The following is a 24918-nucleotide window of genomic DNA, read 5'->3' on the forward strand; positions in this document are numbered from 1 at the left end:
GTGAGTGACCAAAATGGTACGTTCTGTACTTCAAGATAGGAAGAAATACACAGCTGGGATTTGAACCTAGGTTCTTTTGTTTAATAGAAAGGCACTTTAACCAACTAACCGATGGTGACAGGACACCTGTCCCCTTTTACAGACACTTGGACACACCACTCTGAGACAGTGGTGTTCAGTAAGCGCTGAACCTGCTCTCAGAGCAAATTGCCTCTTTTACATACAGTAGCAGCCCCGACACTGAGAAACGAAGAGAACTGGCTTTTATCTGACATTTTTCATGTCCAATGGGTTTGACATCTCCCAAGGGCGACAGAGTTCTTTTGCAACACTATTTCTTCTTCTTTTTTATTTCTGTACGCTTTGATAAAAAAACGAGAAATCGTGCAAGGAAAAAATGTCTTTTTTTCATAGAGAAAACGTGCACCAGGAAATGTTGTGTTGAGAAGAAGTGATTTAACATGATACGTGACCTAATTTATCGGAGCAATTGCTCAACCAGCAAGGTCTGGAGAGGTTGGAGAGTCTGGTGGATGTGATAATTATACGGTGTTGTGGAAGAAAACAGTCTTTCTTTGAATTCTCAGTCAATTGGAATTTCAGTGCGAAACATAAAGCCCTTGTCTGATTTAAAGAGATTATATTTTAAAACTCATAAAAAATCAGAAAACACATGTTTCTCACTTTGAAATTTTAGACGGAGCGGTGCATTACTAGTAGCCGCGCTGAGCACACTATGGGGAAATTCAGGTCATGTGAAATGCCAGCGGTTTAATAAACAACGCGTCTGATTTCGGATCATAAGATTGTAGGTTCGACTTCTGCCTGGCTCGTGTAAATTTTATTCAAGCTCCTCAGTAATAGATGTATATTATGTAATGAACCGTACCTGAAAGCAAACGTTGGGTCTGTTTCCTTTGTTTTCCAGCATGAAATAGCAAATCGTTACAAAAAGCACCTGCTAATGTCCAATAGCGTTTTTTTTTTCAAATTACATTTTCAGGCTTCAGACACTATTTAATAAAAGAAAAGTGTCCGAAACTCCCTAACTTTCAGGTTTTCTTGAACCTGTATTTAAAAAAAAAATTATCTGAAACTTCCGGGATTCCATTCTCTGATGTAGCTGTCTCTAAAGTCGGACATGATGTTTGGCAGATGTGAACTGTGCCTTTTCTCTTGTGTTCAAGGCTATTCGCTGTGTGAGCTCCGCACTGCGTGTCCTGTACTGCTCTATTTTGTTTAGATTATCTATGTGGTGTACAGATAGAACTCAACTGCATGGTGTGAATTCCGTGTTCAGGACCAGCAGAACCTGAAAAACTAACAGCTGACCTCAACGTGATTTGAACACGCAGCCTTCTGATCTGGAGTCAGACGCACTACCGTTGCACCACGAGGTCACAGCTGCAGCACTTTTGAATTCCCCAAAGGAGACAAATCAGTGTCCCAAAAAAATTATCCTGTGAAGAGCACCGCTCTTCCGAAGAGAGTCTCTTCATCCCAGACCACATTTCATTCTTCCTGCGCAGCTCTTGTGCAGGTGTTGTTCTCGATAACAGATCCAGGAACACTGATTGTTTTTCTATTTTTTAATTAAGTACCCCATTGTGCAACGGTAGCATGTCTGACTCTAAATCCAGAAGTTAAGTTTTCAAAGTATATCGGAGTCAACTGATACTGATCAGGTTCTGCTGCTACTGAACCCGCAGTCTTCACCTTAAAGTTCAATTCCCCAAGCCTGCTGACCTTATACTGTATATTCAATAACGAAGAGTCACAAACCATGAGGGACATACATTCAGTATACCATTCATTTATACTGTTTCGTAAATGAACTTTGATGACAACTTCTACACTAGATACTCAAAGTGAAGTACATCACTCATAGGCATTAAATTGATATCAACTGAGGTTGAGGTAACATTTGAATTCTCGAGCTGTAATGCAGAATGTTGAATACTCATCCAATCTGTGTGGATTCAGATCTCCCACGGACACAAGAAAGCAGTGACAGGCTGTTGCTGCATCCAATCGGCATCCTCTGGACCAGCGCCAGGTAGTCCTGGTCCGGCGTAATGAGTGGGAGAAGGAGGGGAGTTAGTCCTGGCTCCACTAGCAGAGACTGTGGACATGAAAAGTGACTGTGGGTCCACTCTTTCAATGGGAAGAAGACCGTTTCGTTCCCAGTGTAGTGCTAGCCCTGAATAATAAGATCCAGCTATTGACAGTTCCGACCTTAGTTCACTCGTTGATCAGGCGAGTGTTTGCGGTAGGTTCATGAGGCTTGCTACTGGGCTAACCTCGGGCGGATCCTTTGGTTACATGCGAACGTTCTCCGTTCTCGACTCCATCACGTGATTGTCCGAGCTGAGTCTGAGAATGTCCTGGAGGGGCATCTTCTGGGCCCTGTGCTGCCTGTTTTATCTGGAGGAACTACGGTCGTTCATTGCTTGAATGTTCCGTGGGCATTCGAGACCCATGTGGGGTTACCCTGGCCTACCAGTTCCTGATTAGCTGATCAAGGTGGAGGATGAATAACTATGCTCTCTGACATTAGGGTTGTAAACAACCTGGGATGAGACTCTCCCTTGGAATCTCCCAGACAGTAAGGCGCCAGAGATGACCATTTATTAGGGTGGCTGGAGAACCTCAGACTTGGGAGTTGTTCCTTATCAGAAAAAACATAGAAAAAACTCAGATAGAAAAACATCTTAAATCTGAACCAAATGGAATGGCCTCTCTGTGTCCAGCACCACTAGGATGAGGGAGAGCAAGGCAAGGGAGCAGAAAACTTAATTCCTGTATTATTAATAAGCCTTGCCATTACACCAGCATGGAGCTTGAATTCACAACCCTGGGATTTAGAGTTTCGTATGAGTTGCTCCACAGAAGACTGAAATATCATATTTAGTGTATGTTACATACTGCAGGTCCTGTGCTTTACATCACTGAAGAGGTTGGTCTGCTCTCCAGGTTACCAACAATAAGTTCAGACATTACTTATGTGTGGCAGCACTTCAATTCGATGATTATTTTCTGCACATACATGGTTTCCCCCCCTTCACTCAAATAAATATAGAGGAAGCTCTTTGGCTACTGTTCTCGTAAAGGAACACCAATGACAAAGAACACTTATTAAACAGTTTCAAATAGGAACAGTGAACACAACACAACAACGATAGGATTCTAACCCATGCGTGCAGAGCACAATGGATTAGCAATCATCACCTTAACCACTCAGCCACCTTGTCAGGGCACTGCCACTAGACTAGTCATGAGGTGGCGAGATCAAGATGATCATCTTTTCCTTGTACTTGAGGGTCATTTTCCTCTTCCAGCTACAATTTCAACATATTCCTTGGGAGATGTCAAGTTTCTGAGTCTGTGCTGTGCTTCAGTGGCAGCTGTATATGGAAAGCACATTGAAGTCCTTGGACACAAAAATTCCTGGATGGTAAAAGCTTCTCTCAATAACCAGGAAATCCTGTTTCTGAAATCCTGCGGTATCTTTCTTCTTGTTTTGTCCTATAGAATGTATCATAATTATTGAAGATCAAATATGGCTTGATTTGGTTCAATGCAAGTATTCATTTTCTTTTTGGACAACTTGTTTTTCAAAAATTGTATATAACTTATGAAAGATGAAATACAAATCTTGCTCATTAGTGCAGAAGGAATTCTGCCAGCTAACAAGAAAATCCTGGCGATTTTTTTTTACCAAAAACCTGCGAATGGAGATGTAGAACAAAAATCCACTTGAGACGTTTTTTGTTAAGTAGAAGAGGAGTTTATTGAATACATGACCAAAAAGAAGTATCCTCCTTACAGTCAGGAGAGTAGTTCTGACAAGAAGAGTTACAGCTGACTTTTTATACACTTACCTGATATGGAAGATTAACAGTTTAAGTCTCAACAAGAAAAACTTCAGTTGTATTTGATTTCTACTGGTTAAGCAGACTCCAAGGTGACTGATCACAAAATGTATATATGACTGAACTGGTATAACACCTAGAAATACAGGTACAGTTTTGGTTAAGCTCTTGCACTAGAAAAATTCTTAGAATTATTACAATAGGCATATTTCTTTTCTGCAACACTGGCTACGCTTACATTTTGGAGGAAGAGCTGTTCTGTAGAAACAGATGAACAATATGGGGCCAATCAACCTGTTGGACAGACTGAAGATGAAAACACTGTTTATAGCCTGAAAGGAAAAATAAATCAATTTAAACAAGTATGTGGCCTTGTTGAGACATATTTCATCTAAGATAAACAAAGCTATAAGTATGGAGAGATGTGAGAGATAAAAAAGATTGGGAAAAAATAGTAAGGAAGGGAAAGAGAGGTGTATAAAGATAATGAAAGGAAGGAAAAATGTATTAATTAGATAATATGAATTAGAGTGGGTTGTGGAGGGGCAATAGAAGAATAAAATTTAAACCTGTTAAGTTATTGTCTGCATTCCGTCCTTTCAGTTGGTCTGGCCAAGTTCAGTGACTTATTCAGAGATTGCATTTAATATTATATCACAAAACTGAGCAGAGCAGGTGATAAGTGATGTGTGCTTCGATTTAAAAATAGCTTTACATGAAATCCTGCGCTGATAATGTACATTATAGTGTCCTGCAAGTAAAACGTGGAAATACATTTTCTGTTTCACAAAATTCACTCGCAGGTGATTCACTCGTCCTGACTAGATGGCGCTAGCAGGTGTGGTGAGGTTTATATCTCTTGCAGGGGGTACAGAAATACAGACATACATCTCAAAATTCCTCTCCTCAGTTGTTTTGAAGCTGCGGCAGCACTAAAGAATGACGTCATCAAGCTGCGCGATTTAACACAACAGATATTTCACCCACGAGACAGTGATTGAGTCAGTTGTTTTAGCTAAATAATCAAGAAGAAAGTTATTTTGTTTTTTTACTATGCTACGATTTGTCAGCTGTGTTGAACGGAATGCTTGAACGGAATACAGGCCTGAATGCAGGATCTGTGAAGAATAAAATAAGAACGTTTTTGCGTTTAAACTCCACAATTTAGCCTTTGTTTCTGACCGACTCTGAAGAAGGATGGCGGAGTGTTTGTTGAATCTGCAAACTGAGCTTCACTCTTTCATGCAGGTTTTGCTCAAATCGATCGTGTATGAAGTTTCAGACGTTTTCAGAAACAGGATGTCTGATTCTGAGGACGAGTTTCAAGACAAACTCCGCAGCGTCTCTCAGATCCTGGTTAGACGGGCCGTGTTTAAAATCACACAGTGTGTGGAGCACAGTGTCGGGAGTGAAATGGCGCAGCTGAAGAAGGAGAACGAGAGCCTGAAGTGGAGATTACAGCTGAGGGAGAAGGAGTCGGGAGCAGGAGGAGATCAGGAACAGACAGATCGCGTTGGACACACGCTTCTCTGTGAAGTCACTGCAGAAATAAAAGAAGAAATGGACACGAAACTGGAGCTGGCAGGTCAGTGTGTGTGTGAGTTTAAAAACAGTGTCCTTAACTTCCTCACTGGTGAGAATATAGTGGAGAGATACAAAGTGAAGTGGAAAGACTTGTGTGATATAGCGACAGGATGCTTTACTGGAAACTGAAATTGTTATAATCCGGTTATGATGCTAAAGACAACTCAGCATCTCAGCAGATTCAGCATCTGTTTCTATAAATCGGTGTGTAATCCGATGTTATTAGGAAATATATATACAGTATATAATATATATATATACAGTATACACAATTATTATAATACAAATACAGTATTTGTTTAGCTTTTATATTTGTTTAACATTCCAGTCCACCAGGGTCTGTCTGTAGTAATTCCTCTAGAATATTCTGTCAGGAATATTCGGAATATTCGTGTTTTTATTAACCTTTTTCTCTCAGTGAAGTGTTAATGTACTGGAGTGTCCAGTCAGTGTGTCTGTATTAACCCCCCTCTCTCTCAGTGCAGTGTTCATGTACTGGAGTGTCCAGTCAGTGTGTCTGTATGAACCCCTCTCTCTCTCAGTGCAGTGTTTAATGTACTGTAATGTGCAGTCAGTGTTTCTGTATTAATCCTTCTCTCTCTCAGTGCAGTGTTAATGTACTGTAGTGTCCAGTTATTGTGTCTGTATTAACCCCTCATTCTCCTCATCCCCTCATCTGTATTTCAGTAACAAGGCCGAGAACACATTGTTTAGACGTTGTTTAGCCTATATTAGTCAGTAACTGGAGTAAAAAATGATGAGCTACTGCATTTACATAATTGTTTCAGAATACATTGGTATCTTGCTTGTTTAGTGTTTTTTATCTTTGGAATTATGTTTGATATATGTTTTATGTATTTAACTTATTTTTAATATAATCTTGGCCAAACGTTTTTTCAGTGATTTAGGTTTTACAAAAGCAAATAAAATCTGGAAGTAAATGTGACATTTTAAACAGGATAAAAATGGTCAATCAGTTGATAGATATATGCAATCTTATGTTTTCTATGGGTCAGGAGTTTGAGGTGCAGGAGCAAGTGAATATTGGATTGTCTCTGGTGGGCTGCAGCATATTGGGATGTTTTAAGTTTGGGGATTCTGCTGTATTCATTGATCTTGGAGGAGTGTCCTGGATTTTGGAGGAATCTCTGTTCCCAGGGTTTTTTTCTTTGTGTTTCTGTGCTACAATGTCTGGCCAGTGTTGTCTGCTTTTATTGATCAGTTGAGTACCAGCACTGTTTTCTTCCTCACCTCTTTGGATTAGGCACAGAGTAGAATGTGTATGAGTCTTCTAGAGAGAGTCGTTTCCTCTCAGTTTAATTCACTACTCTATCCAGTACAGGGTCACAGTAGAGTCGGAGCCTATCCCAGCATGCAAGTGGCACAGTTTGGGATACACCATGCATAGGATACCATCAGAGAATATTGTTGACACCAATGATTACAAATGGGGAGTTTTGAAATTAGAGGAACAGCCTGAAATGGCCCAGAGGGTAAATCAACAATTAAATTATATATCTATATCACCCATATATAGAAATAATTAGATTGACAAGCACTTGATTTCTTTGTGCTCCGACAGAAAAGAGTCAGAAGTAAGACACACTGGGCTAACAAATATTTATTAACAGTGACAATACACACACTAAACTACACACACAATAAACATACAAAATGCAAGTTATGCAATTTAAAAATAAGGTGACCCACAGGCCAACCTCCTATTTACCCAGAAAAACCTGACTGTTGCTAAGTATTCAACTCTTAAATAGCTCCTACAAAGACCAGCAGAAGAGATCAACTGCCTTCCAAACTAAAAACAATGTTACGTGCAGTTAAATCTCTCTCCCCCTCTTAACCCTGATGTTACCAAATTAATGGCAATTTACCTGCTTATTCTCAAAATCCACCCACTAATAAGGAGAAGGTGTTTTTAACCAAGGCATCCTTTACTCTGGCAATCAGAGATCTCTAAAAATTACAGAATAACAGGCTATCTTAACAAGGTTCAAATACTTAGCTACAGTCTGGTCTTTCAGTTGATCTGAGACAAGGAGCTCTCGCCTTCATGTTCTCTTGTCTCCTCTGTTCTTATCTCTGTCCCTTTCTTTTAGACTGTCTTTCTGGACTGTTTATTAACACTTAATCATTTACCAAGGATTTCATTAACTAATTTAAACCAAGGTAAATATTACAATTGCTTTGATCACTGAATCTGGGGCTTCCACATCCCAGCGAGCATCCCCTTTGCTGTGAAGCTTGAAATGTTGACAATAACCAGGAGTTACCTGTTGTATCTAGATTCACCTCATAATATTATTTTATCACATTTGATATTTGTGTTTTTTTTTAGAATCTGTGCCCTCCACTTTCTAATGAATCAGGTTCAGATCATTTGTGTGTTTGGATCTTTGCTTTTTTGGGGGGTCTCGAATTTGTATTGTCATGCCTGGACTGGGTCCGACCCATGTCCTACGGTTGCCAGGGGCAACATGAGAGCTCTCACATTCTTACCCTGCCATCCAAACAGATCGGGACACCTTTCACTCAGACTGCCCGTTTTTCAATGAGAATCTCAATCTAGATCTCAATCAGTTTAATCAAACTCCTTATTGCCCCTTTCAAACCCTCACTGTACCTGTTTAATTCTGCTGCCTCCTCCCACTGTGTGGCTTTTTTCCTCTGTAAAGAGCTTTGAGAAGCCCCTTTTAAAGGTGTTATATAAAATAAAGTTTTCTATTTATTATTATGATTCAATCCGCTGTTGTTAATAAGTGTCACTCACTCGTGTTAGCGTTATCTTCAGTAAAGTATATTCAGAACAACCCTTTCCCTCAAGTAATGATAAGTAATGATAACCCAGTGGAAAATCATCTCCGGTCTCATTTTCTCCCACTGGTTATCTCTGTGCCTTTTTGCCTTTTTTCCCCTCTTTGGTTTATTTTCTGGATCACCAGCTTGCCTCTTTCTGTTTCAGCTGGGAGCCTCTCTGTAATTAAACAGTTCTGTATCAGACTGTCTCCCTTCCTGCCTGGTTCATCTCTCTCCCTCTCCGAATTCACTGTCTAAGCCATTCGTGGCTTCTAGAGTTCAACCTTAAACAGCACACTGAGGACTGCGCTTGGGCTTTGACCAGTCACTACACTGTTTTCACATTTAATCCTTGACATGGTTATTAAAAGACTTTGCTGGTCAGTGTTGATTGTTGCTGTAACTAGGGGTATATGATACCAACAAATGTAATGTGTTTTTAGATAAGTTGTTTGCAGTGTTAATTTAGTCATCCGTTTTTAATTTAGTCCAGTCAACTCAATTTTCACTATATGTATTCTTAATTAACTTAATTAAACTGATTAAAACAAAATTAGTTTTAGTCACAGTTTAAGTATTTAATTTATTTGTATAATAAAATGTATCATAAATACTAAAAAAATATGATAAAAAGTATCATAAATACTAAATATTGTAATAAATAATAAAATGTATGTCTTAGAAAATATTTACAACATTTTATAAGATATTGTCAAAAAGTACATTTTTTCTTGCACAGTTTAAAGAGTTTTGATCCCCCGAAATGTCAAATATCAATACAATAAATAATTTATTTTTGATTAATAATAAATAATCTTATAGAGGGACATTGTATTAATCTTTCCTAATAAGAACATCTGTTTTGGCACTGTTAATAATTCTGTACTTTTCTATAAGTTTTGTTTTGAAATTGTGTTTTCAAAGGAAGTGTTTTCAAAGTTTGAAAACAACATTATTTTCAGTTTATTTAGTAGAGGCTTCCACCAATACTGAATTTGTAATAACTATAGAGTAATTACTGCATGAATTACTTAAACTATTACCACAGAACAGAAAAAGTAACATAAATGTTCTTTATTTCACTGATATTATTAATAAATAGGTCTTTTGATGCCATAATAATTCATCTGAAAAACTGCTGTAGTGATAGTGTTAATCATGTTTTCCTAGTATTATATTAAGTATAAGTATTATAACAGGCCTGTGTTTCAGTCTATCACAGTGCTTTTTAAAAAGCTGGACAAATGATTTTTTAAATATAAATAAGATACAATGATGTGTTCCAGCCTAACTTAAACATTGCATGACTTTAAAAGCTATAAAAAATGGGTTTAGTTAAAGAACACTTTGTAAGCGCAAAAAGTGGGCAATTTTTCTTAGGAACAGCTTAGAAAATTTGTGTTTGCTGTAGGTTTTTTACTTTTTAAGTAAATGTTTTAAATAGTTGAATTTCATAAATGCAACACACATTTCTTACAGGAAAAATCACATTCTCCTTTCTTCCTCTGGTGTGAAGCAGATCAGGTTTTTGTTTCCCAATTGGAGGCTGGAAAAATAGCACACTGCCCTCTGCGCTCTCTCAGAGAGAGGAGGTGCGGAGCTCAGCAATACAGAATGAGTGTTCTATAGCGCAAGTTGTGAATGGCACCCATTGGTTCTGCATTTATAACTTAGTATTTAAAATTAAACAGTGTCAATTTTCTTTGTCTTCTAAGTCCCTAATTTCTCACCATTTAGATTTATTTTTGCAGAAGCTTATTGTTCTTCCTTATGAGTGAATGAATAATCAATGTTAACTGTTTATAAAAATCAAATGTATTAACTAAGGAATAGGAAGACAGGTGTTAGCATGCTTTTTGTATGTTTTTTCAGTAGCTGTGTAAGTATTCAGTCCATTAATTTGATCATCTTCTTCTGCAGTCTGTAATATCCATCTATCCATTCTCCTAACCACATTATTCCATTCAGGGTTGTGGGAAGAGCTGGAGCCTAGCAACAGCAAGCAACAAGGGCAAGGCAGGGTACACCCTAGATGGAGCGCTAGTCCACTGCGGGGCAAGAGCAAGCCAATTATACAGTGTCCCTGCCATTACAGTGGGACTTAGGACCCATACAGACTGCAGGGTGGGGCACCCCCTGCTGGTCCCATTAACACCACTTCCAGAGGCAACCTTAGCTTCCCAGTTAGTCGCTCATCCAGGTACTGTCCAGGCTCAATCCTGCTTAGCTTCAGTGAATAACTAGTTGAGAGCTGCAGGGTGATATGGCCACTGGTGCAGTCTACAACATCTCCTGTCAATTTGTCAAATGTATGTCTAGCCCTTTTAGGAAGTGTTCTTGTTACCAGTGCATTCTTCAGCTTTCCCAAAATTATCTTTTTCCTACCTACGTCTCTAGTTTTGCATCCTGCAATGACTCAGCCTATACTTAAATCCTCAAAAACTGCTTGTATTAATTTGTTTAACAAATATCATATGTAAATACTGGCCATGTAGCACTCTGCATTGTGGAATATCACACTGATTCCCTTGCCTTTAAAGGGCACTAGAGAAACTGAGAGTTTTTTTTTCTCCTAGAATTAGTGAGTGCACATCCTGTTCACTGGGGTTATTAAATCCACACTGAGCTATCTCCAAATCTGTTCAGCATTTTACAGCCAGAATCCTGACCGGGTCGCTAGCAAGCAATCACCTTACACCTGTCTTCAAGTCCTTGCACTGTCTTCCTACGAGGTTCTGAGTCAACTTCAACATTCTCATCCTCATTCAGTACCTATCTGGCTTATTATCCATCTACTCCCCACCTTGCAACCTGTTCAACTGACTCTGGTCTTCAAGATTATCTACATTCTGTGGTTAACGGGGCCTTCTCTAGCTACACCTCAGAGCTCTGAATTTATATCCCTAGTGATATCAGAATCACCTACCCTGAGTGCATTTAAATTTAAACTCAAAACCTTTGTTTTCAGTGTATGTACTTTGTAATTTGTGGTCCTTATAACTGTTTTTACACCTATTGTATTGCTTTGAGATGCTAATTTTAAAGGTGCTATATAAAATAATAAAAAACTTTATTATTATAGAGAAACATGATCAGGTTTTCCATGGTTCAGAAATAAAGATCTAATCTATGCTGGTTTTTCTCTCTTTGCTAAATGGCTTTGCATACTAATCTGATACTAATCTAACTGCCTTTATCCTGTGCTTTCTCTATCCTGCTAGATTTGTAATTATTATGAAAATCTCCTTCCTGAAATGAGACACTTCTAAGTACCTGATTTCACTGTTAACATCTTGCACTATCTCAGCGATAAAATATACACTGACCTCAACCTGACAGCTGTTGAGTCCAAGTTTATCTTGCTACCAGCATTGAATTAAAAATCTTTAGTTTTCTATATTTATGTCTTTATCTAGTGGTTCCATTAGTGACAAAAGCTAAATTACTTTCTTGGAAAAATGTCTTTGTGTTGCTTGGAAAAATGTTTTATGTGTTGCAAAAAAAAACTGACTTGCTTTAACAAAATATATTTATAAATCCTTTACACTGGCAATCTACCTGAATGCCCAACCGATTGAGAAGCCTTTCATGAAACCATGTTTGCTATTAATTCATACAGGGCTCTCTGACGAAGTGCTCTGTTTGTCATGTGAGCTGATTTTCTGGCTCTCTAGCCTATCAAACCTTCATACTGCCAAACATGCACCCGAGTATTCAAGTCCTCGCTTTCTGCCAAATCTGCTTCAGGTTTACATGTTCTTTTCTAACACACAGCTTTCTATTATTTTTATTTGTATGCCTGAGCTTTTGCAAGTGTTCCTGCATCCCTCTTCTTATTATATCTAATTATTTCTGATTGCTTATTTCAAGGTAACACCTGTTCCATTTATAAGCCTTTTGCTCATTTACATTTTTATATTTTTTCATTTATTTACATCTCTAACACCAACATTCTAACTTTTTATTTGCCTTAATTTTTTAGACTGAAATATAGTTTCAGCCTTAAAAAGTTCAAGTTTTATCCTCCTTTTGTTTCTTGTACTACTGAGCTTCTTAATTGTGAAGTTCCCAGCATTTTTACATTACTCTATGCACATTTTAAACTATGATTACTGCACTGAATTATTGCACTTGACATGGCTTATTCCTTTGCTGAACGTCTATGACAAGCAGAGCTACTGCTGTCTCTGGTGTGATCTTAATTTTAGATTAGATTGCTCCAATTTCTATGTAAATGTAAACACAAAGTAATTGCTCTCTGAAAATACTATTTTTCTTGTTCGTTTTGATCAAACCGATTTGAGATGTCAAAAAGCATTTATTTTCTATTTGTATTTCTTCTCCAGAAAAATTGTGGATTTCCTACATTGCTTTGTTTGTCGAGATTTTAACTTTATATTTAGGCTCAGATGTGAACTATATATTTTGTACTAAATACTGATGTTTTGCTCCCCCTTACCATAAAAATATATTTGTATTGTAGTTGTGATTCCCTTTTTTCTGTCTGTCTATCCCTACTCTCTCTCACCCTCTGCGATTCAGACACGGAACAGTTAAGGGGGTGGGGGGAGTCATCATCCTGACTCCATTACTAAAAAGCCAAATAGGAGTGGCTTAAGCGACATACAGAGTTGTGTAACTGACAATTTAAGGTAGCCTATCGTGTAAATTATGCTTTGTTGCTGATAAGTTAAGTTTTCAAAACTCAGCCCCAACATCATGTACTGATTTTTTGCCCTGTTTCATTGGCTAAAAGCAAGGATCACATGCACTGCCACATTAACAGGAATGTGTAGTTTTTAATTCAGTTTGAATTTTAACGGTATGTACTGTCTTCATATTTGGCCAGGGCTTTATAGAAGAATTCTGACCTTGAATGTTGGCAAGCACAATTATACTCCACACACACTCTTCTTAAGAAATTAGTAGAAAATGCGTGCACATGCTATAATATGTTGTTACAAAATATTGTCTCGTTAGCTAAATACCCAGCCACATACACAAACTACATGTGATTAAATAACATTCTTTTCTACTGGTTATTACATGCTGTGAAATGTACAGTACACAAAAAACATTTTACTGTCACTGTAAACTTATGAAAATAAAATATGACCAAAAATCACATTTCTGACAGAGCACCATTATGAAGCTGAAATGCAGCACATATGTGTTGACAAGCGGCAATGTAAATGTATCTTAATGCAGTGTCTGGGTGCTGCAGCTCAGATGGCGCTTCAGATTTATTGTAGATTTCAACTCATAATGTGGCTGAGTTCAGTAATGTTGTACAAGAATTCTTTGATTATTAATGAAATACTGTCCGACTCCAGATCTTTTTCTTCCAGCTGAAAGCATGGAGAACCACAAGCATGTCTTTTTTCTCTGCAGCTTTTTTTTCTTTAATCTGGTTAGCTGAGTGTATACATCTCATTGTACCAGTCAATTAACACATAATAAGAATTCATGACATGAGGTGTTGAAAAGACCATCCAAAAATGGGAGACGGCTAGAACACAGAAGAAGATGGAAAATGGCACATCCTGATAACTGCGATTCTTACACATTCGTAGCCATTAGGCACCGCACAGTCCACATACAGCCTCAGATTAAGGATTGTACCCGTTACAGCCAGCCTGCTATTTGCCAGACACAAAGTTAATACACAAATGGTGAATCTCATGTTGCAAAATTAATTTCAATATGAGTTTTACTCCAGTTTGTCTCATCTAAGTGCACTGAAATAGAAATACAAAGCAATCAAGTCTTTGTCATTATCATTGTGGATTATATTTGTGTTTCATTTTCTTTCACTAAAATGAAAAACGGGTTGCTGACAAAACCTTTCGTACTATTTTTTGTCAACTAAATTAACACTTTCGACTAAATGTGTACTATAAAAGGATAAAGTGAACATTGGGATATTTTAGTATTCTGTGGTGGTCTGTGTAGATGCTAAAAATCCTTATATCTTAAAGTTTGTTTTCTTGTATCTCCATGGTGTTATTTGCATTTTAAATTCTACTGTCAGCCCATATTAAAGGTCTTGTCCTTTTGTCCTGTATTTGCAGGCTCAGAGGCCAGTGCTCTCCCTGATGCTGGGGAAAGGGCTCGTCTTGAACAGCAGCACAGTGAGGAGGAGTTGGGCTCCAGTCTGAGGCAGGAGACAGAGCTCACTGCTGCAGAAGGGAGAGAGAAACTCAGTGAGCAGCACACAGAGAGTAGACAGAGTGTGGAGGATCTGGACTCTGCTGTGCCCATGATGAAGACAGAGCCTGAGAGTGAGACACCTGGGTTCCTACTATCTGATGATTTTATAGAGAAGATTACCAATCCGGACACAAACAATATTACGCAAGGTTGTAATGAACTGGGCTGTGTCTCTGTACAAGAGTACAGTGAAGAACTGGATGTTGTTAATATTAAAGAGCAGGACATGGAGCCGCAGTTGATTGACCTTGCAGAGCAGACGACTGATGTACCTGGTGAAGAGATCAGTACTGAGTTACAGCACCGAGAGGAGAGTCAGGACAGGGAGGAACAACAACCGCTCCAACAGGGCTTGATAATAATTAGGCCTTGTTCTGTTAAAGTGGAGAGACTGTCATTGCAGAGGTATTTTAAACAGTCATATGATCCCTTTGTATCTGATGACTTTACACACAGGTTTAATAATCTGGTTTCTAAGAAAATTATTGAATTTAATGAACTGCAGTCTGTGTCTGTTCTTGGGCACAGAGACGAACAACTGGATGAACTGGCTGTTTTTAGTCTTAGGGAGCTGGAGAAGGAGCCCCAGGTGATTCACACTCCTGAGCAGCACACTGAGGGACACGATGGAGAAAACAAATCTCAGTTTCAGCACACAGAGCAAGACCATTCCATGGAGCATTTGCAGAATAAGAGAACACAACACAATCAGAGGATGAGGAAGAATCATTCAAGGCCTTGCTCAGAAGGAGTGGACAAACTGCCATTACGGCAAAGACAGCATTTCTGTCAGTCTAGCATTTCAAAACCCTATCAGCACCTTCACACAGGAGAGAGACCTTTCAGCTGCAGTCAGTGTTGGAAGAGTTTTAGTCAGTCAAGTCTCTTAAAAAGACACCAGCACATTCACACAGAAGAGAGACCGTTTAGTTGCAGTCAGTGTGGGAAGAGATTTAGAGCCTTATCTAATGTCAGAACCCACCAGCGTATTCACACAGGAGAGAGACCAGTCAGCTGCAGTCAGTGTGGGAAGAGTTTTAGTGACTCAAGTGCCTTAAGAGCCCACCAGCGCATTCACACAGGAGAGAGACCCTTCAGCTGCAGTCAGTGTGGGAAAAGTTTTAGTCAGTTAAGCAACTTAAAAAGACACCAGCACATTCACACAGGAGAGAAACCATTTAGCTGCAAACAGTGTGGAAAGAGTTTTAGTCGGTCAAATACCTTAAGAACCCACCAGCGCATTCACACAGGAGAGAGACCATTCAGCTGCAGTCAGTGTGAGAAGAGTTTTAAAGATTCAAGTTCCTTAAGAGCCCACCAGCGCACTCACACTGGAGAGAGACCCTTCAGCTGCAGTCAGTGTGGGAAAAGTTTTAGTCAGTTAACCAACTTAAAATGCCACCAGCACATTCACACAGGAGAGAGACCATTCAGATGCAGTCAGTGTGGAAAGAGTTTTAGTCAGTCAAATACTTTAAGAGCACACCAGCACATACACACAGGAGAGAGACCATTCAGCTGCAGTCAATGTGGGAAGAGATTTAGTGATTCAAGGACCTTAAGAGCTCACCAGCGCATTCACACAGGAGAGAGACCATTCAGCTGCAATCAGTGTGGGAAGAGTTTTAGTTACTTAAGGACCTTAAGAGACCACCAGCGCATTCACACAGGAGAGCGACCAGTCAGCCAGCCATTCAGCTGCAGTCAGTGTGGGAAGAGTTTTAATGATTCAGGTAACTTAAGAGCCCACCAGCACAGTCACACAAGAGACCTTCAGAGTCCACCAGTGCAGTCATTCAGAAGAGAGATCATTTAGCTACAGTCACTTTGGGAATTTTATTCAGTCAGTTGACTTAAAAACACACCAAATTAGTCACCAGTTTTTGATTTAATCATGTCTTATGTCTAAAATGTCTTATTAGTTCAAGTAGGTAGATGAGTCAGCATGTAACACCCTCAGAAGGCTTCACATTCGAAACATTATGTTTCCTCTCTTCTCTTTTCAGCATGGAATAAACCTTTACTTGTTCCTAAAATGTCTATTAGTCATAGACACTTTGTAGTCACCCACTTTTGATTTTGTACCCTTACTTATGGCTAACTAAAACATAATATATGTATAATAGAACAAGTTCTAGTCATGCAGTACAATTTATGTGTATAATAAAATAAGTTTTCGTTTTATTCGATTTTAAATTGAATCAAGTCTAAATTGAATTAATTCTTTATTTCTTTGTCTTGGGATGTTAAGTTTAATCCTGTTTAATTTACAGTTAAGACTGTTCTCTTTGGATAGGCTCGTAATTGTGTAACAACTTTTAAGCATGAAACGTATAGAACAGAATAGGATCCTAAAGTATCACACTTAAGAGAAAAAAAAAACAAATCTCATTAAATTCTACCAAAAACCTCAAAGTCTTTGTTGCACAATCTAAAATGTGTTTATACCCAGAGAGGATAAAAATTAAATACAATAAATATATCTGAACTAAAGGGGAAATAATAAAGAATCAAGAGATATTGTATGAATCTGTCCTAATATGAAAATCTATTTTGTCAGCATTAACATAAAAATATGGAATTATAAGTAAGTTTTGTTTTTTTCAATGCAACTATTTTTTTTTGTTTAATCTGGACAGGACAAGCAATATATATATATACACTTTACCAACCACATAAACAAAATGCAATTAAATATTATTTCCTGATAATCTCGTAGCAATATGATTTGCAGTTCCCGCAGAACCTGTCATCCCCACCTTAGTGAGCATCTTTGCTTTACTCTTAGATACACATCCACTCCACAAATAAGATGGATTATAAAAGCTGACACATTTGTTCAAAGTTTTAAATACTGGTGTCACTCTAGAGGTACGGGTTTGAATCCCACTCTTGACAAAGCTTGCTCTGTGGTCCTTCTAGTATCGTTCAAATGAGAAAGGCACTATGATGAAGATAATACGTTGACATATGGACAAACACACAAAATGCCCCTTTCTTATCCTGTTTCAATTTATGCTTAATAGGAGTGGAGCAATTCCTCCTGTTTCTCGTACAAATATATCCTGACCACCACAGAACAGATACCCGTGTAGCCTGGCTCTGATTGAAGAATGACTCGCATGTTCGGCACTTTTTTTGTTTGCTGGAGATTATGATCAATAATGAACTTTTTTTGGGAAAAACAATTATCAAACACATAGGCATCATTTTAACCACTCTGCCACAACTACAGAGAGTGCCCCCACTCCCAACGCTGCATTCTTGCTACAATCCAACATGGAGTGCAAGGTGGCATCTGAAACCTTTTTCATATTTGATCTCTGTTTAAAAACAAAAAAAAAATACAAAATACATGCTAGCAGACAGATAGGCCTCAGAGGATTAAAGGGTGACTTCAAGTTAGAATTATAAAGTCTCCAAGTTCGGACATGAAAATGGAACTTTGTTAAAAAAAACATCAATAACAGAGAAATGTGTACAAGGATTTTAGAAGCTGCACCACACTGCAGTTTGAATAGCTTTTTTATGCGTTTTAGATGAAGGAATTGTCTTTGATTTAAGCTCTTACAAATGAGATGAAAAAAACACCCCTGAAGTCCTGCAGTTGAATATAATGCCATTACATGTCAAAGCAGTATTTTACTTCATCCTACTATTCCAACACAAGGAGTGTGTGGAAATGATCATACGCTATGATACGTCTCTGATCAGTTGTAAGGCACCTTGAAGGTACACCCCCATGATTAATATTTGTGCATCAGTGAAAGGTACACTCTTGGACAACCTTGAAGGAAACTAATGCTATTAGACATTGGAAGATCTAAAGAGTCTCTTTACACCACTTCTAGCAGCAAACTTAGTTTTTCCCAGGAAGTCTCCCCCATCCAGGTACTGACCAGGTTCACAGCTGCACAGTTTCAGTGCATTTTCAGTTGTGAGTTGCAAGGTAATGTAGCTGCAAAAAATGTTTAATTGGCTGAGAATCAAACCCAGGCCTCCCCCATGACAGGCAAGAATTTTACCACTGAACCACCATGATGATCTGTAAAAGGTTGTACTGAGACATTTTTTACACTCAGTCCTGGATTGTGGGGTCCAAAGGGAACTTTTGGACGAGTGAGAATATTCTCCTATCTGTAAATTTTATTTTGGATTCTTTTTTTTCCTGCTAGTGTTGTATAGTGCAGCATTCGGGAATATTCCAAAACTGAGATCTAATGGTTTAAGAAAACCTGTTCAACTGGAACATGGAAGATGAAAAAAATGATAAAACAATTCCTATGTTAAAACTGAAACAAAACAACAACAACAGAACTGCAGTACATCACACTATAAGCAAAACAAAAACAATAACGTTATGACAGAAAAGAAAACATAGAAGCTTTTAAAACATAACAAAAGAACTGGTATGTAACATCTTTCCTATTGGAATCACATAAAACAGAACCTGAGATCAGTTCGGTTTCTTTCTTTCTGGGGTATCAAGCCAGTCACTGGTTGGTGCTTTTCAACAGGCCTCATGTGAAGTCAAATCACCACAGGTGACTGTGATCTGCCCAGCACAAGAGCAGGCCTGGTTTTCTGAAGCAGCACTGGGTTACAAGGAGCGATGCTGTTCTGGCCCAAATCGGTATCCACTTGCTCATGTCGGTACTGCAGTGTGAACTCCCAGATGAGTTGAAAATGGTGCTATTGTAACTTGTTGTTTGGATTGGGAGAAATGGCAGTGAGGCCGTTGCTTTCTGGAGAAAAGATGGATTCAGTGTTTAGTCTCTGCTCCTGCTGCAGTGAGGGGGATCGTTCAGGGATGAAGTCTAGTCCTGGCTTTCCCTTGCAGAGCTTCAGTGGAGAGGCTGTGCAACCCTGCATGTGTCTGCATCACTGATGCAGACCGGTGTATATGGTGAGACAGACAGGTTGTCAGTGCTGCAGACAGAAGTGTATTCTTGAAGAGGCATATATGCGGTGCTCTGATGCAAGGAAAACCTGTCCCTGCTGTAGCACACTCTAAAATGACAGAGCAGGCCTAAGAGCTGTTGCCCTGCTCTTGCAGTGTCTCACAGCTCACCCCATCGTCATCTGTAGCCAGGATGTTGAATGGGCTCTCGTTTGTTGAATACACAGGCCTCTCACAGTGCACCTCTGCATCTAAATTATTGGTCACTCCTGTCAGCATAGGGACCCAGGGGCTCAGGTTACTGACACTAGTACTGTCAGCACAGCTGGCTTAAGGCAGAATTCTTATGCTGCTGCTGTCCTCTGTCAGCTGGGGCTCTTCCTCCTCTGGCAGTCTGTGGAAGCCAGCTGGAGATGGAAGAAACTGAGATTGTCTCTGAGGTGGTGATGTCCCTTCAGTTGTAGAGGACACTGAGGTGGAGGTCCTCCTTAAGCTGTAGTTGTATGGTGATGTGCTACTGGAGCAGTTATTCATGAGAGCATGTGGGTCTTTCACAGAGGCTCAGAACAAGCCCCCTGCCTGAAAGTCTCCTGTGTGCATTCACAGGTCAAGAGCCAGGGGACAATGGATACAACAAAATAAAAATAAAATAACTACAGTGGTACTAGAAGGTTTGTGAAACCTTTAAAATGTCTGAATTTCTGCATACATTTGACCTAAAATGTGATCAGATCTTCATCTAAGTCATTAAAATAGATAAAGACAACCTTTTCATTTATTTATTTATCAAAAAGTATTTTAGATTAAGCGGCGTGGGACCCTATGTAAAATATTTCCACTGGCCCTGATCATGGTACAAAATTTAAATGAGCACCTTTAAATGCATTTCAAAAGCTGCAACATCTGACAAGCTAATTTTCTGATTCTCTGAAAAACCCAAATTGCAGTGTAATTGCTCAGCCCCTTGTAACTTTTCCTTATTGCTACTACCAGTATTCACCAAGCCGTACGCACAACCTGCAAAACAGATTCCTGTCCAGATGACTTAAGGCGATAAGATGTGCTTGTTTCCATTCAATTACCCTACTGTACAAAACGGATTTAAACCTTCTGCGGTCACCGCCCTCCATATTCCATACCACTGTGACCACTGTGTCATCTGTAAGAACTTCTGTGTGGCTCTGTAAAAGGCCTGAGATGTAATTAAAAAAATTCAGCAGCATTTATTCTCCGGGCTGCCTTCTGAGCGAGAAAAGCAGGTTATTATAGCTGCCGGAAGACAAACGCATACAAAGTCATAAGGACCTACACTTGGCAAACATTCATCCAATATTCTTTGGACTGTTCCATGCACAGCATTTATAGCCTGTACATGAGTCTATTCTGTCAAGATTAACAAAACGAAATTCTTCATAGTGCCCTGTTGCTTTAAAATGATTAATTACTAATTATTATTAAATTATACGTCCTATCATAATGTCGCACAAGTTCCAGGAAAAGTGAGGGGTGTCTATTCACATTGCCACCACCACTATCCTGATTCTCATTGTTAATCATAACCAGCTCTCGGTTTTCAAAGTTATCGTTATCAGGTTCTACTACAGTACACCTGACCATTAAATTATTTTCTGCCCCAGCATTCTCATTGTGTGGATCGGGTTGGTCATGTGGAATGTTGTGTCTTTTAATCCTTTGTGTCTCAACAAAAATGCTTTTGCAAGCTAAATTCTTTTATTAACATACTGACGCTTGATGTTGGTAAGGGGTCGGTCTTTAAACCACTTTTAAAACCGCATGTTTAGTCATTTACATCCATCAGCATTCAGTGCATTTGTACCATAAAACACCATTGCCAGGTCGTGAAATGCTGCCTATAGAGCTGCATTCTCTGTAGAAGTTATGTCAAAAAGGAAAGTGGGAAACGACTGGACTTTTTTTGGTAGATCGGTTGTACATCTGCATAAACAGATTTTAGGTGCTCAGATTCTCTCTTTTTACCCATTTCATTAGTGCTCACCATAGCTAGTAACTGAGCTATGCAGCTCATACACTTTAAAAAATTACCATTTGGCAACTCTCTAAACGCACTACTAGTTCTATCCAAAGGTCTGGCACGTTTTTAATCCGGACAGTGTTTTGTTAACTATGGCCTTCCATGAAGAAATGCTCTCCACTGGGCCTAGCGTCTGCTCCCCCATTTCTCCCACATCTTTTTCCACTCTCAAAAATGCCACATCTGTGTGATTAAGAAATAGGTATTAAGGATTAGTCAGCAATGCTGAATATATTAAAAACAGAAAACTGAGTTAACTAGGAACTTTTAATTATGTTAACATTCCTCCAAAAGAAGTAACTGTTTAAGTAATATGGAACCAAGTTCATGTTTGTTTTGGGGTAACCTTTTAATTGTAACTGATGAAAGAGGTGTTTTAAAATACAACTTGCCACCGCCTAAATAATACTAACCTTTTTTCATGGTTGTGCTGTGCCTTATGTTTTGGGCTCCACTAGCATTATTTGAAGCCGGAGCAGTGTCTTTACGTAAGCAGGACATTTTTTAAATTAGTTAAATTCCCCTTTAAATGTGATTGATAAAAGTGTGTTTTATAATGCATCACAGACATCTCTTAAGTAATACACACCATTTGTCAAAGATTATTTAGAAATGCTCTGCTTCTCTTCCGCACGTTAATTCCCCGTCGAGCCTGCTGCCTGCAGCAGTTGTGTAACAGAAGCATCTAATGGAAATTAATAGGTACATGCTCTCTTGAGCAATGGTGTTAAGTTCTCTGTAGCTGACCCTTGTAACGCCATTTATGTTCGCTACAGCCATTGGCTTATACCCAGACTCTGACACTGTCCACAATACAGATGTACACGGTTGTAATTCTTACCCACTGATGCCGGAGAGTTCTGACGACTCCAACACCACAGATTTATTCCCTGTTGAGCCTGTCGCCTGCGTCAGGTGTATATCTGCTGCATGTAATGGAAACGATATGGATGCGTGAGACACGCTCTCGCTAGCAACGCTGTAATTTCACTTTCAATAAGACGAATGTACATACCCAAGAAAAATTCATCGTCATCCATCAAATGCTTCAAAAAAGGGAGTCTTCCACTGTCTATACAGTGGTATGAAAAAGTGTTTGCCCCCTTCCTGATTTCTTATTTTTTTGCATGTTTGTCACACTGAAATGTTTCAGATCAAACAAATTGAAATATTAGACAAAGATAACACAAGAAAACACAAAATGCAGTTTTTAAATGAAGGTTTTTATTATTAAGGAAAAAAAAAATCCAAACCTACATGGCCCTGTGTGAAAAAGTGATTGCCCCCGCCCCCTGTTAAAACATAAATCAACTGTGGTTTATCACATCTTTGGAAAGCTGAGTTCAATTTCTCTAGCCAGACCCAGGCATGATTACTGCCACACCTGTTCTCAATCAAGAAATCACTTAAATAGGACCTGCCTGACAAAGTGAAGTAGACCAAAAGATCCTCAAAAGCTAGACATCATGCTGCGATCCAAAGAAATTCAGGAACAAATGAGAAACAGAGTAATTGAGATTTATCAGTCTGGAAAAGGTTATAAAGCCATTTCTAAAGCTTTGGGACTCCAGCGAACCACAGTGAGAGCCATTATCCACAAGAAGGTCTTCCTATTTGTCTTGGCTGTTAAAGAAGCACCTGTTTAATCTCAGCCGGGATTTCTTGAGAGCTCGTTCAGCGAGCGAGTCCTCCCTCTGAACTCCGCACTGAGCTGAAAACTGCGTGAGCTCCTCACTGCGTGTCCTGTACTGTTACATGTGCTCTTGTGTAGATTATCTACATGCAGCACAGTGACAAGAACACCTTGAACGTGTTCCATATGGGAAGAAAAATAATAAAGAGAACGTGTTAAATATCCATGGTACAATTCAAAAACATGAAGGACAAAACAATGACTTTTGAAGATCACAAGAGATTCAAGAAACACAACCATCCACTTGAATGCTGAACACTTAAGTTAAAAGACTGATTGTTTACCTACAAAGCGAAGGACATGACCTGTAAATCTCTTCATGGTTTATAGTTTACGAAATAAAACAATTTCTTTATTTCTTGATAGATGATTTATTGAATTTAAACAAAATCACAATTAAAAACCTTTTGTGTTAAACTCTTATACACACACTCTGACGAAGATAAACGTTAGTGTCTTCCGATGTGTGCACGCCCATTTCTCAAAAACAAAATGTAACGAACAGTTCTTTCCGGACCCTATGCGGACGACACAATCCGAAGAAGTGGGAAACACTAGGAAAAGGTCATGCAGGAATACGTGGCTGAAAACAGGGGGGCGTGTCCAAAGTGCGCTGGTGCACGGGGAAGGTGTGGCCGAGGCAAACAATCCAAAAGTAATCCATACAGGGAATCCAAAACACAAGAATAAGTCCATAGCCAGGTGATCCATCCAAACAGGAATTAAAAACACGAACCGGGTCGGAACCGGCGGACAAGGAACGGGAACAGAGATTAAAACCTTAACGGGACCAGGCGCTTACAGGTCCCGGACTCGCACGGTGCGGAAACCAGATGCAGAGCCAGGATGAGCGTCGGCGCTTGGCTTTTAAGGTGGGCTGGGAAAAGGGATCAGGTGCACAGAATTAAGTCTAAAGTGAAAGGGCTGGAGCACCCTTAAGGAGGGGGGACTATAATTGTGACACAAAAAAAAAAACGGAATTGATTTTAATTTATCTACTTTTTATGCTTGCATCGTTTTTTAATATTTCTGTAAAATCTTGTCTTCTTACTAGTCTTGATATACATTTTTCGAACATGGTGCAATAATTTTGTTATTAGTATATTAACAATCAAATATACAGCTTTTCTTCCTGGGGAACAAAGGTTGTTTTCAATATTTCTAATTTTGGTTTCAAGATTGCAATTTAGTGTGATTTTAAGAAATTATTTAACATCATACGTGATCTAATTTTCCGGAACAAATGCGTTTTTCTATTGTAATCTCTTGTGAATGTGTGCATAGGTTTCATGGTTTCAATATAAGACTATAAAATGTCTTCTTTGTATTATTCTGTAGTAATTTGTGAAAAGACAATAAAGTTCTTAACAAATCCCATATATTTGATTTCTGCATTCTGTTAAGGCTATAACAGATAACTTTTCTCTACAATTTTGAGACAGAGTAACAAGTAGAGACGTTTTGCAAGTTACTTGACAATCTAGATAAAATAACATGGCGGTGAATAAGGAAGGCACAGTAAGTTTAGAAGACCGACAACTTAGCTCTTGGCCACCATCCCATTGCATTCAAAGTCTCAGCCTACTATACTATGTTGAATCAACGCTAGTTATATTACTGTTGTAATAGAGCAGCAAAAGAGGCGCAGCCAGTAGAGCTGGCGACCCTTAAGTTCAAGATTGTGGATTCAAGGGTTGTTTGTGTCCTTTCTGATCCCTCTAAGCTTTTAGTAGGACAGTGCAAGCAGGACGTTATAGGGTACAGTGACCCCGAGTGCCTTATGACCATTGCCTGA

The 24918-nt window shown here is 38.9% G+C and overlaps 1 protein-coding gene and 1 non-coding gene across 2 annotated transcripts; one reads left to right on the forward strand and one right to left on the reverse strand.

Moving 5' to 3' along the window:
• Nucleotides 1-1328: 1328 nt before the first annotated feature.
• trnaw-cca (transfer RNA tryptophan (anticodon CCA)) lies at nt 1329-1400 on the reverse strand. The gene has a single exon. It is a non-coding gene; the product is annotated as a tRNA-Trp (tRNA).
• A 3442-nt stretch (nt 1401-4842) lies between these two features.
• On the forward strand, nt 4843-24918 carry LOC148671389 (uncharacterized). Its single transcript, XM_088631047.1, has 3 exons — nt 4843-5457; nt 14339-15066; nt 24847-24918. The coding sequence occupies exons 1-3, from the start codon at nt 5070-5072 to the stop codon at nt 24916-24918; spliced, it is 1188 nt and encodes a 395-aa protein (XP_088487173.1). The 5' UTR covers nt 4843-5069.

This window comes from Lepisosteus platostomus, chromosome 5 (assembly GCF_059453375.1).
Source record: "Lepisosteus platostomus isolate fLepPlt1 chromosome 5, fLepPlt1.hap1, whole genome shotgun sequence".
In the NCBI taxonomy this organism is placed as follows: domain Eukaryota; kingdom Metazoa; phylum Chordata; class Actinopteri; order Semionotiformes; family Lepisosteidae; genus Lepisosteus; species Lepisosteus platostomus.

What these genes read in the sequence shown, in the direction of transcription:
- LOC148671389 (XM_088631047.1), top strand. Translation starts at nt 5,070, where the DNA reads ATGGCGGAGTGTTTGTTGAATCTGCAAACTGAGCTTCACTCTTTCATG. An exon ending in CACGAAACTGGAGCTGGCAG is followed by an intron (nt 5,458 to 14,338) that starts GTCAGTGTGTGT and finishes CTGTATTTGCAG; the next exon opens with GCTCAGAGGCCAGTGCTCTC. An exon ending in AGCTGGAGAAGGAGCCCCAG is followed by an intron (nt 15,067 to 24,846) that starts GTGATTCACACT and finishes GATCCCTCTAAG; the next exon opens with CTTTTAGTAGGACAGTGCAA.